This window comes from Vitis vinifera, chromosome 19 (genome assembly GCF_030704535.1).
Source record: "Vitis vinifera cultivar Pinot Noir 40024 chromosome 19, ASM3070453v1".
NCBI classification, from domain to species: Eukaryota; Viridiplantae; Streptophyta; class Magnoliopsida; order Vitales; family Vitaceae; genus Vitis; species Vitis vinifera.
Window position 1 is genome coordinate 2,479,304 of NC_081823.1, and position 16,644 is coordinate 2,495,947.

Sequence of the window (16,644 nt, forward strand, 5' to 3'; positions counted from 1 at the left end):
TTGTAATGGTCACTATAATCATCTTTCTTAGCATTTTTAATAATTATATTTTTAATTTAAATATTTATTTATGAGTGAAGAAATTTTTGTTTTTTTATTTTTTTAAAAAGTTAAATCGAGAAACAAATAATTATGGGTAATACTAATACTTAGGTGGGTTGGTCCCACTTAACCCGAATCCAATGTGATATTTGGAAGGGCTTGGATGAGTTATTTTAACACTCAAGTTAGGTTTGAGTGGATAAGCCTCAAATCCGATAAGTTTAGGTAAGAGTTCATGCAACTCAACCTTAATTTGAGAGGAATTTAATATTTTATAACATTTATAACATATATTATTTTACTTAGTAACATCAATTAATATTCTTTTTAACTATTTTAAAATAAAAAATATTAAATTTAATTATATTATATATTGCCTTATTTGCTTAGAAATATAAATAGATGGTTTTTTTATTATTATCAAAGTGTGTTATTTAGTATTTAAATTTTGATAGAGAAAATAAAAAAAATAAATAAAAAAATCCTTCCACGTGAGTTTAGCTCAATGTAATCTAAAATTTGACCCATGTAATTTGGTCCAATCAAAGTTGGCATAACAGAACTTAGCTGGAGTTTTAAAAAAATAGAAATGAATTGGGTTTGAATTTGAGTACTTTGATTAGAAGTTGAGTTGAATACGTAATAAATTAAATATTTATTAATTTTTAAATGTGTTAAAGTCCGATAAATAATATTAAATTTTTATTTGAGATATAATTTTAAGTAATTTTTTATTTTCGATTTTATTAAATTATAATGTTGAAATCAAGGGAAAAAAATATAATTTTACTAGGAAATAGATAAATGTGGGAAACAACATTGAAATTAGCAAATAAAATATTTTACAAAAATTAAGGACATTTGATTCAGGGAAGGGATTCTGATATTAATAATAATTTATAATTTTAAAAAATTTTAAAATTAAAAATAAAAAGGAAAATTGGGGTTAGGGTTGAGGTTAGGTTAAGAAGGGAGGGTTAGAGGATTTTGGGGTGGGCCCTACAAAAGATTTGGTCGTGGGGTTTGGGCCGAGGCCTGGCCCGGTCAATGCGGAGGGCGAGAAGGACTAGATTGATCGATATTCTCTTCCTCAACCCACGCTCCTATTTCCCCACGCTCTATTCTCAGGGTAGGCGGAGGTGACGTGGCTGCATTTAACTGGTCTAATAACGCGTGGAACCGAGTGCGAGTGGTGTAGAATGTAGAGGAAGGACGCAGTGCCCCGCAATTCGTGCGGTCCGATTTTTTTATGAGAAACGATGCACCGACTCACTGCCCATGTCACGTGGGCACGTGACTCCTGTTAATCTCTCTTATATACAATATTATTATTCTTCTCAAGCTTTTGTTTATTAACTTTTCTTTTTAATAAATACTTTACTTTCCCGTTAGTCCTACTTGATTAGGACACCCTCATTCCATGGAGGGACACCTACTTGTGAAATGACAATTATGCCCTTTACCCATATTAAAAAATTTGCCTAATTATTCCATTTTCAAAGTTGGTGCAATTGACACACGAAGTAAATGTTTTTATTATTTAAAAATTATTATTCACGTTATTAAATGTATTCAACAAGCAATTTGAAAAATCTATTCAAAAACTAATTATTTACATATTATAAAAAAAATAAATATTGAAATCGTGTTTTGACGCTGAAAAAATAATGTTTAAAATGACGACTTCAATTATCGATACTCAAATATTCAAAAATACTAATTATTTGTAAATAAAAAATGATTGATTTTGGATGGTATAATTATATTTTTTTAGAAAAATAAACTTGTGAGTTATTCAAAGAAAATGATATGGAGGAAATTTATATATGCCCCTCATCTTATTGAATAAATAATTGATTTAAAATTATTAAAATAAAAAAAAATTGTCATCATTCAAAGGGCAATTTGGAACTATCAATTTCCTTACTTAGGAAGCTAGGTCAAGCAATGGCCAAAAGGAAGGGTGCCCAAATGGCAAATGTTTTTTTTACTATAATGGGTAAAAAGAAAAAGAAAAAGAAAAAGAAAAAATTACAATGATTATTATTATTCTAAGTTCCTTTTAACAACTGACAAACCCTAATATTATAATGCCATTAAAATATTGATCCAAATCTAACCCTCAGAATCCCTCATATCACTTTTGACTCTGAAAGATTCTGTTGCATCCCAATTGTCATAAGTATCCCTCCATCATTTTTGTCCTCAAAAGGTGAATTATTTTTTTATGGGTGTTTGGTGAATCTTGGAAAATTGGTATTAAAAAACATGAGTAATCTTAGATTTTTAGAAAAAATTTGTTCTAAATCTTGAATACCCATTTTGAATTCAATAAAAATTTTGTGGAAATTTCAATACCCATTTTCATACATTTTTTTAATTAATTTTTTTATTTTTTTTAAATTTTTACACCATTTGTTTTAAGGGTTTCGAGGAAAAACATAATTGAAAAAAGGTTTTTTTTTTGGATTTATTAGGTTATGTTTGGTTGTCAAAAAATTTGAGAAAAAATATGAAGGAAAAAAAATTGATAAGAAAAATAAAAAATAAATTTAAAATTAATAAATTATTAAAATATATTTCCTCAAATTTATTTTACTTATTTTTTTTTATTATATAAAGATTAAATATTTTAAATATATATAATTTTTTAACTAATTTTAATTATATTTGATTTTTTTTTTTATAGTGAAAGAACCCAACAAAACTTTAACGGAAAATAAATAAAATTTTTCATTAGGTAAAATTCATAAATAATTTTAATTTTATATAAATTATTGATTATTTATTTATTTTTTATGATGGTTATGTTAACTTGGTGGCAAAAATAAAATATATTCTTGGAAAATATTTTATTTTTTAAAAACACAAAACAGGTTTCCACCCTGTTCGGAATACCAAAATTTTCACTTCTGAAAAGTAGTTTCCAAAAGCAGTGCCAAACACGCACAAAAAAGAAAATCACCCACTAGCCCACTAGGGGCCCTTCATCATCCAAACAAAGCTCGAACAGAGAGGATTGTACAAAAAACCTAAACCCTGCAACCAAAACTGAAATTCCTGACACACCCACAAGGGCAAGAATGTGATTTAGGACACCCAAAGCCAGCCAAAGACAAGATAAAAGCTGTCCCCACTGTTTTTCATGGTAAAACCCCCCAAACAGCACAAGCAAAATTTTCTCTTCTTTTTACCTGCATCTTTCTCGGAGAAAATTAACAAAACCCCTGTGATGAAGGGAGGGTTTTGTATGTGGTTGTTGAGCATTGTGGAGGTGCTAAGGAAGATAAAAAAGAGAGGGGCAGTGTCTCAGTGAGTGCAATTTTGATGGAGTAGTGGAGTGTGTTTTGCTCAGAGGGAAAAGGGTCTTATTTGTAGCGGTGAGAGAGAAAAAGAAAAGGCAAAGAGAGAGAGAGAGAGGTAGAGAGAGAGGGTGAGAGAGAAAGTAAGAGAGAAAATGGTGGGCTCAGGAGGATCAGATAGGAGCAAAGAAGCAGTTGGGATGATGGCCCTTCATGACGCCCTTAGAAGTGTCTGTCTCAACTCAGACTGGACTTACTCTGTGTTCTGGACCATCCGTCCTCGCCCGTATGTCTCCCTTTCTACACTTTTTCTATCTATCTGTCTGTGATTTTTTGGTTTTCCTGATATTTTCTCAAACGGGTATCTTCCATTTTTGCAGAAGAGTTAGAGGAGGTAATGGGTGCAAGGTTGGAGATGACAACGGCAGCTTGTGAGTGTGGTTTCTGTTTACCCCCTTTTGTTTGGTTGCTGAGAAAAAAACAGTGGGGAAACGGAAAAGAAAGTCAATATTTTGAATGAATTTAATGACTCCTGTAGTTGAACTTCAATTAGGCTTAGTTGAGGGTGGGTGTAGTTTTCTCAGGTCCCACATAGTGAAAGAGTTTGCTTTCACATTCCAATTTATTTATCTTTTCCTGGATTTTCCCACTAGCCAAACAGAGCTTTTTTGTGTTTTCTTGTGAAGACATAGGAGAAAAACAGGGGAAGCTAAGAAAAATTAAATAATAGGAAATTGGGTCTTAGTATGTAATGGTCTAACGATTGGTAACAAAAGATGGATGCTCAGTGTATTATGATTTGGTGTTCTTTTGAGTGATTTCTTGAATTGAGTTTTTTGTTTTTCCCCCCCTTTTCTTTTGAAGGATGTTGATGTGGGAAGATGGGTTTTGCCGAGGCAGAGTTGGAGAGTGTCTGGAAGAGATTGATGGTGAAGATCCTGTCAGAAAAGCCTTCAGCAAAATGTCCATTCAACTTTATAATTATGGAGAAGGGTGGGTACTGGGTAGGTGTTTTTATTTGATTTCATCTCTCTCTCCCTCTCTTTCCCTCTCTCCCTCATTCCCTCCCTCTCTCTCTCTCAACAATAGGGAGGAAGCAGAAAAGTGAAAAAATAAAAATAAAAAACAAAAATTCCTCTACATGGGCTTTGATAGGATGAATTGCTTTTATGAGCAGGTTGATGGGGAAGGTTGCATCTGATAAGTGTCATAAATGGGTTTTCAAAGAGCCTTCAGAGTGTGAACCAAATGTCTCCAACTACTGGCAGAGTTCTTTTGATGCTGTAAGTAGGAGAACCTCAAACACAAACGTTCTCTTTTGATTGGGTATTTGATAAAACTAATTACCATTGTGTGGGCAAATAGTGGGTGATTTGATAAATTTGGAGAAATGGGTTCTTTTTGGCATCATGTCGTGGTCTATTATATGTTAATGATTGATGATGTTCTTAGCTTTTGGTTGAATTAATTGCAGCTTCCTCCTGAATGGACCGATCAGTTTGAGTCAGGCATTCAGGTCAGAATCACAGTAGTTTGTGGTTTTCTATTGTTGGTCTTTGCGTTATTTGCATTATTGCTTCTTTTCTCTGTCCCTTAATTTTGTCATCTTTGTATGTCCCTTGACCAGACCATAGCTGTAATTCAAGCTGGCCATGGCCTTCTTCAACTCGGTTCCTGCAAGATTGTGAGTTTCATTTGTTTTTGTGCTTTGATCATCTCTTGTCCTGCTAGTAATTCTTGATATTTTTCAGATTTTGTTGATATATGTATGCGTTTGAGCCTTTGTTTCCTTGAAAGGAGTTGATCTCATTGAGATTATGTATGCTCAGATACCGGAAGACCTTCATTTTGTGCTGAGAATGCGGCATACCTTTGAATCTCTTGGGTATCAATCTGGGTTCTACCTCTCCCAGCTCTTCTCTTCAACTAGAAACACTTCCTCTTCTTCCTCACTTCCTTCCAAGCAATCCACCATCCCAAGCCGCCCGCCGCCTCCCATCTTTAATTGGGGCCAAAGGTCGCTTCCATCTGCGACTTCCATGCTTGCTTCTCCCAATTTTCAAAACTCTGCTAGGCTTGGATTTCCACACACGAAAGACGAGACCCATATGTTTCTCCTTCCTCATTCATCTGAAACCCGAATCGAAGATATTATGGCAGATCATGAAAATGACATCAAATGGCCAAATGGGTTGTCTTTCTATAATGCTTTAACTGGACGAAGTGATGACGCCAAGCTTCTGTTCAGCCCTGAGGGGCTAGGAAACAAGCCAGACCAAAATCACCACCCTCTTATCCTCGAAGGAAAGAATCCAAATCCGCATTCGGACTCAAACCCCAATGAGTTTCTGAGCTTGGACAGCCACCCAGAGACCGTCCGGAAGATGGAAAACAAGTTCAAGAGGAGCTTTACCTTGCCTGCAAGAATGGCTTCATCATCATCTTCAACTTCACTCGATCACCATCAGCACCACCCTGTGGAATATAGAAATTCCGAAGCCGGGATGTATCCAGATGTCATGGAGACCTTCTTGGAGTGATCATCTGAGGAAGCTATAGGGTTAGACCATAAAGAATGAGATGTTGTATGTAGGGAAAGCTTCTGTGGCTCTCTTGCTGCGCACATTCTTGTGCTTGTTTTTTAGTCTCTTTTACATCTTGTGTTTCCTTGATCCATTTACTGAACTTTTTTCCACTATTTGTTGTAGTTTTTCCAATCATAAGTTTTCCTTTCAACTTTTCCCACAATCCTACTAAAATTTCAAAGAGGAATGGTGAGAATTTGAATCATTTGTGCTGCAACTGAAGTGGGGTTAAAGTTACACAAACCTTTCTTGGCTTACAGAGAATCTTGCCATCACCATTTCTTGCTTTTCATTCTTGGGAGAAACCCACTTTGTTTTTTCTTCCTTTTGGTTGAAAATTTTAAGAAACTTTGCTTTCAGAAGCGATATCTTCAAAACACAGAATGGAATCTTTCAATTTTAATGTATCTTTCCCACGTCCATATATTTGTTGGTGCACAATGTCTAAGCCTTTCATACAGAGATCCAAAAGCAAGAATTTCAGTGAAATGACCCAAGATTATTGATCTTGGAGTAATTTTGTTTTTGTTTTATTTTAATTATTATCTATTTATTTATTTAGTTTTTATCCATTTGACCCATTTAGGACAAAATATAATTGTTTTGGCTCCACCACAGCCTAGACTTAAATATGACATCTTTTTCTTTTGACCATCTTTCAAATTAGTGTTTTTTTTTTTGTTTTGGTTTTTTGTTTTTTTGTTTTTTTGGTTTTTTAAATCCTTGTTCTTTTTTTTGGGGGGTTGGATCACCTTGAAAGTGACTAATGTTCCACTTAAAAATTATCAATTATTTTTCTTTAAAACTTCATTAAATCATTGTCTTGAAAACACCCTTTGCCAAGAAGTTATCAATCTTTGTTTGAAGGTTATTCAATCATCACCTTGAAACATTGAGTCTCCATTTACCTTGAATTCAGTGTTAAAATGAGTTGTATTTTGTCTAAAATTGGACCAAATAAGAATGAGAATTTATGCATATGGTATAAGAATATTAGGGGAGACATCTTTTTGAGATGAAATATTCAAGTTGATGCTATTTCCTAAGTTTAACCCATATGAAAGACTCTAAATTAATGGTCTTTTTATGCCAAAATCTATACTGAATTCACATTGGGAGAGCTCGATGAGCTTGATTTTATGAAAGAAAACCAGACACCACTCAATCTTTTGCTGCTAACTGTCAGCTGAAACACAGTCGTGTTGATTACAAATCACAACCCTTTACAGCATATTGCTCTTAGGTCCTTTTATATATATATAAAAGAGCTTGAAATATCAGACAAAACCACAACAGAATCATCAATAGATCATGAATGTAATCTTCTGATAGCATTTTGGGAGTAGTTTCTTTGTTTTGAATGTAAAAATTAAAGCAGTTTTTGCTTTCAAAAGCAGGAAAAACACATCAAAATGCTAGCAGATGACCCCATAAAAAATGCTTGACAAATGAAAACCCCAGATCCATGAGTTGTTACCCTGACTTGATATTTTCTTTCCTTGATGGTTCCATGGCATGGCATTCTCTGCAGGCTGACATGAATAACCTGAAAAACCTCCATCCAATCCCGGGTTTCGCCCTCCTCTTCTCCACAGCCACCTTCTTCTGCCTCAACTGGTCATCTTGCACTGCAGCTCCAGCTCTTCTCCGACGCGAAGGCTCACGGCTCAGGACCGGTGCTGGTGTGATGAACTGCCATCTCTGAGAATTCCCATATGGTTGAGCCAAAACAGGCCTATTTGCAAGGTACCCGTCTCTTGTTATCGCGGTTTTCGCCACAACTTTGGCCTGCATAGTAGTCCATGCTCTCATCCTCTCAGAATTATCGCTTGAGCTTGTCCTTGCACTGCTACAGCTGCTGCTCCTACTGCTTGTGCTATTGCTTCTGGACGACACCAATGAGTCTTTGCTGCTAATGCTGCTTGTTCTGCTGTTTGCTCGGGCGATATCGGTCCGAGGACTAGCCGATTGGCAGGGAAACACATGCGGTAAAAGCTTGCCATTGCAGAACAAGTGATCAGCTGGGGAGCTCTTGCTTGAAGGCAAGTCTGGTGTAACACAACCAAACTCAAACTCAGAGTCTTGGTCCTGACTGTGAAAAGAGAAAATATCACCGGAACTCTTGTGCTGCCGGCGACTTTCCATTGGATCATCTGACACTTTGTGTACAAAATGTGTCTCTATTTATATCCAAACCTCGAGTCTCTGATATGATCGATGTAACAAGGTTGGCCGTCTTCTCGGGAGCGTGACACGTGGAACGATCTGGACCGTTTGGTGGATGGTCCTGATCAGCTTAGTGGTCTTAATCATGTACGTCTTCTTGCCAACCCTAACCTTTGATTCAAACACATGGTGTTGCAATAATCTTTGTAAGTGAGGGATATTCCAAAGTGCTTGTGTTATAATATAATTAGTCTTATTAATCAAACTTGAGCCTCACATTTTGCCAATGGCCCACCTTGTAATCGATCCATATCATCCATCCAGGGTTTCAATTTGAATGGCATTGATGAAAGAGTTAGGTGGTCGGACATGAAACGATTGTTAATAATGCATCTTAATTTGTCGATAGGAGCGGGTTTTAAAACTTAGAAGGTCTTAGTGTGACTCTACTAGAACTAATCATATAATTACAACAAAGTTCCCTATTTGACTTTAATACCTTAAACCTTAATGAAAGTAAAGGAGGAACACGAGGAAATATTCTCCATAAACCCTTGATTATTTTAGAATAGCTCTCAATCTTTTTCCATATCTCTGTCTATTTGCTACTGTTTTAGAGGGACACAGCCTCCAAGAAACACTCTTTCATGTAAAGCAAAGAATGGAGCTTGGAAGGGAGGGTGGTACATAATATAATTGCAGGGCTGAGGCTCCCAGAAGGACCATGCAATGATGGGTTCAACATAGCCTCCTTTTTTCCATTTTTATTTTTTATTTTTTATATTTTTTTGTGTGTTGTGGGAAAAAAAAGGCAAGTGTAGGGACTGAGGCCCATACAAAAGAATGGGTCAACAAACACAAAGCTTTCTTTTGTGTTGTGGAAGCAAAAAGGGGCAATGAGTAGGGACTGCTTGAATGAAATCAAAGCTTATTTTAATTTGATCAGACACTTTCTTCACTCCCAAACATGGTGACAAGTTTTCCTTAGAAAATTCTTTTGTCTCCCATTTGAGGTTTCTGTGATGGGCCCATGGGCCCATTTCCATCTCATTCTGCTTTTTGGGTCAAGCCTGGTTTGGTCTCCATTCTTCCCCACCTCCCAATTCGTTTCTTAATCTTCCTTGGTTGATGGTAGGACCCCTGATATTAAAACCCTACTCATTGGAGCTTCGTTGAGTCGAGTCGACTCGTTCGGTCTCGATGAGCTAACTCAGTACCCTATTTATATCATATTATTATTATTATTATTATTATTATGATTTTGATTTTATAAAAATGAGGTTGAGTTGAATGTCTTGGATTAGAGTTCAAGTTGGATTGAGTTTGGGTTAATTGTTTTTTTAATTCAGATTGGGCTCGAGTTAGCCAACCCTACTCATTGGAGCCTTATTGAGTTGATTTGACTTGTCTGGTCTTGATAAGTTAACTTGGTACCCTATTTATATCATATTATTATTATTATTATTATTCCAATTTTATAAAAATGAGGTTGAGTTAAGTTTGAGTTGAAAACCTTGGGTTAGAATTTTAGTTGGATTGAGTTTGAGTTAATTGTTTTTAAATTCACATTGAGCTCGAGTTAGCCAACCTCACTCATTGGATCCTTGTTGAGTCGAGTCGACTTGTCCGGTCTTGATGAGTTAACTCAATACCCTATTATATCATATTATTATTATTATTCCAATTTTATAAAAATGAGGTTGGATTGAGCTTAAGTTGAGTATTTTGGGTTAGAGTTTAAGTTGGATTGAGTTTAGGTTAATTGTTTTTTTAATTCAAATTGAGCTCGAGTTAGCCAACCCTACTCATTGGAGCCTTGTTGAGTCGAGTCGACTTGTCCAATCTCGATGAGTTAACTTAGTACCCTATTTATATCATATTATTATTATTATTCCGAGTGTAGAAAAATGAGGTTGAGTTGAGTTTGAGTTAAGTACTTTGAGTTAGAGTTCAGATTATATTGAGTTTAGGTTAATTGCTTTTTAATCTAGATTGAACCCGAGTTAGCCTTCAAAACAAACCAATCCACCCAAGTTGTAACCTTATAGTTTTAAGTTACATCAAATAGAAAGGAAGTTGATAAATAATATAAAGGGAATTATTGGAAGCTTTCTTTTTTGGGCGAGAAGAAGCAAAGAACCTTTTTTTTTAAAAAAAAAAAATTAGTAATTCCTTTTAAAAGTAAAGGCCCCACAAAATCTTTCAAATTTAATAAAGTTACAAAAAAAACCTTCATACCATGAAAAGATTAAAGAAGATAATGCTTCTCACTTTCATTAAAAAAAAAAAAAAAACTTCCAATTTTAATTGCATTCATATTTGCCATAAACTCAAATAAACGCACAAACAACATATTTATTAGAGAGGTTGCATTAAAAAAAATGGAGGTTTGCAATTTAATTATCAAAAAAAGATTTTTTTTAAAAAATTAAATATAATATATATGTATGTAAATAAAAAAAGTTAAATTATTTTTATATTTTTAATTATTTTTAAAAATATTTTATAAAAAATATAAAATATCTTATATTTATTATAAATAGGAAACCCTTTTCAGAATAAGTTTAACAAAAATAAATAAATAAATATATATATATATATTTTTTAATTTTTAAGATAAAAAGCAGGGATATAATTTTCCGGGAAAATATAAACAAATTTCCCCGGAAAGGAAAGTCGATGGTCGAAACGCTTCATGACTTTATAGCAAAGAACGCGTCTGAGATGCGAAAAGGTTCGCGGTGGGTGGGTGGGAGGTCGTGTCAACTGTTGAAGCGACTTCTCCTCCTTGAGCTCACACTTGTCGTTCTCTCCTCTTCTTCGCTCTACACCTATCCCTCTGCCTTTGTTCTCTTCTTCTCTCTCCCCCCCTTCCTCCTCTTACATATACACCCCATCTTCTAATTACAAAATGGCTGGCAAAGAAATCATCAATAAGATGAAGGTAACCCCCCACCCCCACTTTTTTTTTTTTCGTTTTTTCAATTTTCATTTCTGTAATGGTTTCTTGATAGTTTTAGGTGAACAATGGTGCAATTATGTTACATGGGTTGATGTGATCCTCTTGGGTTTTTATTTATTTTTGGTTTCCCTGTTCTAATTAATGGTGCAATATGGATGTTTGGAGTATAGATGTTGTGGATTCTGGCATTGTTGGGCTATTGGGTGTGATGATGTGAGACCCATTTGAAGGGTTTTTGAGATCATGGTGTCTGTAACCCAGTTTGCCTTTCTTTTTTATTGGGTAGAATACAGGGGTTTGGGGGTTTGGATGTGTGTGAGTGTTGGGAGATGGAAAGGGAGGAAACTGATACTGGGCGAAATGGGATTTGAACTCTGGGGAAGAAGTAAAATGCTGTGATGCAATCAAGGGAATGGTTAAGGACTAAGGAGGGAATGGACAAGTAATATGATTATATTTCGATTTTCGGGTTGTTGAAAATTAATCAGGAGAGTGCAGAACATTTCAATGGAGGGGTCTTTCGTTACCTCGAAAGAAGTGTTCCGAAACTTGGTTTTTTGCAACCCTTAATGTAGGAATGGGAGAAGAAAATTAAGAGCACAAGCCTTGCTAGGATTGTAATAAACTTTGTACCTAAAAGCCCTTTTGTTGAGATTGAGGCTGAAGATTGATAAGCATCTTTGCCATGATAAGCCTACAAATTGGGCACATTGAAGGTTACTGAAGTTTCTATCTTGCTGTTAGACTAACCATGTGAAAATCTTGCTTGCTCACATGCTTCTATATCGAAAATGGTCCATTGGCCCAATCTTGCTAGTTGCCATACTATGTGGAAATTTCTCTCATGTTGATCCAAACTATATTGACTTTGTAGTCCACATACATGAACATTGCCACTAGATTATCAGATATAGGCAAAGGAAAAGGATCTGATGGACCATTTGGGTTAAATTGCACACTGCTTAAAACAGATTCGCTCAATAAATCTGTTGTTTTTACCCAACAATTAGTCATTCTGTCCTTTGTGGATGATGAGAGCTACTATATTGAAGCTTACCTCTCATTTTTCTCCCTGGAGAACACCAAACATGTCCTATAAAATTCTTGTCATGATCTGACAGTGAAGGGAAAGAATACTGTTCAGCTTCTCAAAATTTCCCAAGAGTTTGTCCAACCCACTTGACCATAATTCATAGTGTTGTGACTAGGTACAGAGTGAGCCATTTTAGTGGAGGATAAAAGCAATGTTCCACATTGCCAGGGATCTGGCTGTCAATATTCGGAGTTTGGCCACCCTTATGACATCTTTGCTGTAACGTGTTTGACATGTTTGTACATGTTTTATGGAATCTACATGCCATTTCGACTGATAGATCCTGTCTTTGATATTGGCCCCTGCAGATTTCTCTTTAGTTGTAACCACAATTTTGTCTTGCTGTTTTTAATGATCACCTATCTACATGAGCAACCTGGAAATTGCTGTTTTTGAACAAATAACCATCCTGTATCAGAAAATCGCATGTCAAAGCTCCTAAATCTCAGACTATATACGGCCAAAGTTAGCCTGTTGCAATTCCTTCAAAACTCTGTATAGCAGATGTGCCAATGGTGTCTTTCAAAAGAGATCTCCCACTCAAATCATATGGGAGTTTATATAAGTACCCACTTTGTATGAATCATGGAGTTGCAACTTTTCAACTCCACTAGCTTTTCATGCTGAAATTTCAGCACTTGTTGATTGCTTACTTATGTGCTTTAAGCTGATGATCAGTATGAAGGATGAAATCGTTATGCTTCGAATATTTCCTCCATTTCCATAAAGTTTGAAGGATTGCTTAAAAGTTCCATATGGTTGGTTAAATGCCAGAACAATTGTCATTTAAGTTTTCTCTGTAGAATGCAATAAACCACCCTTCTTGGCTAAAGACAGCACTTATTCCACCAATGAAATCTCTAAAAAACTTTCTGGAAATCTGGAAGAGCCAAACACAAGGGCTTCTGTTCATTGCTTAAAAGATGTTTTTGGTTGTTTCTGTCTCCACAAATACACTGGATTTTAAACAATCAACAATATGTGCTACCAATGAACTGAGTTCTATTGTGAACAAGCCTGAAGTATATCGGTGAAGCACAACCAGGAAATGCTTAATATTGTGAGCCAGTCACTTTCCTTATATTTCTATTAGGACAAATTAAAAATATTGTTTAAGAGAAAAACTTAAAAGAGGAATTTTGTTGAAATATTTATCCTTTAACTACTTTTGAACATGGTTTTAAGTTGAGGTATTGGTTGTTGACTCAGTAGGTCTTGGGCTCAACATCTTAGATCAATATCGGAAAAATTTTAGACAAATAATTACAATTAGACAGATTCAACAAATTAATAAAAAAAGCATTTATGACATTTTACATTATCTAAAATGGTTACAAAAGCATGTGTTCGAGTTGGTTGGTGATAGTTTTAAGAATTGAATGCTCTTAAAACATTTACCATACCCATTTTTACACTCAATACCAATTTTTGATAATTGGTGTATTTTGAAAATAAAAAATGAAAATAATAAAAAGAAATTTGATTAATAAAAAAATAATTATTTGAAAATAAATAGTTTGAATTTTTTGTTTATGCTTATGTATTGAGGTAGAGTCATGGTGGCCATGATCTAGGCAGATGCCAACTGGCCGAGACTGGTATATCTTAGCAGATACTTTGAACTATGTTTGCATATCACACGAGGACATGCTTGTTGTATTATCTACTCTTGTTCCAAGCATTGTGTTTGACTTCTTTTAGTCATCTATATCGTGTGTCCCATCCATGGTTGTTCTGTTGAATACTGTTTCACTGATTTGTGCAACCCTCTGAAATTGGTTACATAACTCCAATTCTTGCTCTTCCCTGTTTGAATCACCAGTTTCCAAATATTTGTTGCAGGAAAAAGTTGGGTTGGGTTCATCTTCCTGTGACACTGGCAAAGGGAAGAGCAAGATGTCAAAGAACATAACACATGGCTATCACTTGGTAAAGGGAAAATCAAACCATGCCATGGAAGATTATGTTGTTGCACAATTTAAGAAAGTTGATGACAAAGAGCTTGGTCTGTTTGCAATATTTGATGGTCACTTGAGCCATGATATTCCTAATTATTTGCGGTCTCATTTATTTGATAATATTTTGACAGAGGTAATTCATGATATCTTCATTGCATCATATTTTTTCTTGTTTGGAATTGCTTTCTATGAACTATTTATAGTGTCTGCATGTGGGTAACCTTAGGCCATTTCTTGAGTGGAGTTTAGGACTTCTGCCTCCATACTCAAAACTTTGAACTTTGTCTTGGTTAATTATGGAAATTTGGATGTAGATTAGTTCGCGGTTGTTTTTGAAAATCTGGTTAAAATCTGCTGTATTTCTTTTCTCTAATTATTTGATTAAACATGTTTAGTTTTTGCCTTTTCTTTCCTTCTCTACCTCTGGTGCTTTTTTGGGTTTGTTAAAGGGATAGCAATCTCAGCATCTTTTCTCTTGCTGCGACTAGCCTGACTTCTGGACTGAAACGGAGGAGGCAATTAGAAGAGCATATCATAATACTGATACTACAATTTTGGAGAAATCAGCTGATTTGGGTAAAGGGGGATCAACAGCAGTTACAGCAATATTAATTAATGGGCATAAGTTGATAGTAGCCAATGTCGGGGATTCTCGAGCTGTCATATGCAGAAATGGGGTGGTCAAACAACTATCAGTTGATCATGAGCCGAGCAAGGAACGAAAGAACATTGAGGACAGAGGTGGTTTTGTATCAAACTTCCCAGGTAAAATGATGTCTGAAATATGAACAGATTCTTTTAAGGTTGTCCAGACACCACATGGCAATTATATCATTCCATCATCTATATTTTGACTTGGCTATGTTTCTTTCTGAACACTTATTTAATGTAAGTTCATTTTAAGATTTTCACGACTGTTCTCTTAATAGTCTTTGAGGACTCTATTGGGAACAAAAACCATGCTCCCTATCTTATGGGAATTAAATAAAGACATTTCACTTCCCTGTGCGCTCAAACGAGCCGTTTGAACCCCATCATGGGATACCACATGTAATGACCAACAGGGATTCTGAAGAGGGTTGTATAGCTTTTCAATTGATATAAGTTGCTTCTGCATGTTTCCTTTCCCGGTATTAAGGTGGTATGCATTTTTTATTCTTATTTTTGCGATTAACCATCAGTTTTTTTATTTTTTATTATTTTATTTACCAACTGTCCTAGTATGTTAATGTGATATCAATGCCTTCAATGGGACTATCACCAATAGCGATGTTTTCACACTGCCTCCTTACTGCAAATCATCCATTCTCAGATGAGTTCTTATGTATTTGTGATTAATTCAGGGGATGTTCCTCGTGTTGATGGGCAGTTGGCTGTTGCAAGGGCTTTTGGTGACAAGAGCTTGAAGGGACACCTCAGTTCAGAACCAGATGTGGTGGTAGAGCACATACATGATGATACAGAGTTTGCTATTTTGGCAAGTGATGGATTATGGAAGGTTTGTTACCTTCCAACTTCCAGTAATGCTACCTTCCAGTAATATAGACTTTATCGTAAACTATCCATTGCATGGAAATAAAATTATTTAGGCTAACACTGGGGAAGAAATGCTAAGAAGAATTGGCTACATGTTCAAGGAAATGTATTAGCTTTCTGGACAAATGAAGTCCCATGGAAGTATTCTAACTAGATTTCAATATGTAACTTGCTTGATGACCGATAAACCTGTTTATCACAAACCTAGATCGTACATGAGTACTGAACTGATTCCTAGGAAACACTTAGTCATTAGAGAGGTTAAGAAAGCCCCAATTAGTGGCTGCAAAAGAAGAATGCCCTAATATTGCATACTTGAGCACCTTCGACAGACTCCCCCTAAACGTGTTTAATAGATACAAAACTCTGAGTCCAACAACTATAACTCAAGAGAAATGCATCATATGATAGTGTAACCTCTGCAGTGCACCTGACTAAAGAAGAGAATATCGTTTACCGATAGTTGTATATTTGTGCCTCAAAAGCCTTGTGGTCAAGCAATATTTTGACAATGTGGATGTTGGGTGTCATTCATCTTCTTTTCCAATGTAATGTAATTGGCATGGACTGAAATCCAGGTAATGACGAACCAAGAAGCAGCAGACTCAATCAAGAACATAAAGGATGCCAGGGCTGCAGCAAAGCACCTTACTGAAGAGGCACTGATTAGGAAGAGCACAGACGATATCTCCTGCATAGTAGTAAGATTCCAGTGAGATACTTTCTTGCTTCTTGTTGTGCTTTTCTTTGTTGGATTGGGGATGAACTCTCTTCATGATCTCCTTGGTGTTTGGTTGAGTATGCTGTAAAAATGAACCTGATGCATGTCTTTTGTTGCCACTGTAAAGGTCTTCTCTCTCTGTTTTTCTACTGTATCAGTATCGGAGGTTCAAGCTCATACTGCAGCTGAAATGCCAAATGATATATTGCAAACCTTCTTTGTGTGTTGTATGGTAAAAGAAGAAATCAAACATGACTCCTGTTTGGGTGTTTTGAGTGA

General features: G+C 35.5%; 3 protein-coding genes across 4 annotated transcripts; 2 read left to right on the forward strand and 1 right to left on the reverse strand.

The window, feature by feature from the left end:
* The first annotated feature begins 3,047 nt into the window (after positions 1-3,047).
* Positions 3,048-6,042, forward strand: LOC100264152 (protein RICE SALT SENSITIVE 3). 2 transcript variants are annotated; one of them, XM_002285083.4, is made up of 7 exons: positions 3,048-3,630; positions 3,725-3,775; positions 4,209-4,337; positions 4,522-4,627; positions 4,819-4,860; positions 4,972-5,028; positions 5,174-6,042. In XM_002285083.4, exons 1-7 carry the CDS (start codon positions 3,500-3,502, stop codon positions 5,882-5,884), a joined length of 1,227 nt encoding a protein of 408 aa, XP_002285119.1. In that variant the 5' UTR covers positions 3,048-3,499; the 3' UTR covers positions 5,885-6,042. The 2 variants fall into 2 exon arrangements, with proteins under 2 accessions (XP_002285119.1, XP_019072446.1); XM_019216901.2 differs by lacking the exons at positions 3,048-3,630; positions 3,725-3,775 and adding an exon at positions 3,803-4,110.
* Positions 6,043-6,269: 227 nt separating this feature from the next.
* Positions 6,270-8,104, reverse strand: LOC104877505 (uncharacterized). Its single transcript, XM_010645878.3, has one exon. The coding sequence runs from the start codon at positions 8,072-8,074 to the stop codon at positions 7,403-7,405; it is 672 nt and encodes a 223-aa protein (XP_010644180.1). The 5' UTR covers positions 8,075-8,104; the 3' UTR covers positions 6,270-7,402.
* Positions 8,105-10,825: 2,721 nt separating this feature from the next.
* LOC100241870 (probable protein phosphatase 2C 39) lies at positions 10,826-16,644 on the forward strand. Its single transcript, XM_002285073.5, has 5 exons — positions 10,826-11,039; positions 13,993-14,241; positions 14,597-14,873; positions 15,452-15,606; positions 16,223-16,644. The coding sequence occupies exons 1-5, from the start codon at positions 11,007-11,009 to the stop codon at positions 16,358-16,360; spliced, it is 852 nt and encodes a 283-aa protein (XP_002285109.1). The 5' UTR covers positions 10,826-11,006; the 3' UTR covers positions 16,361-16,644.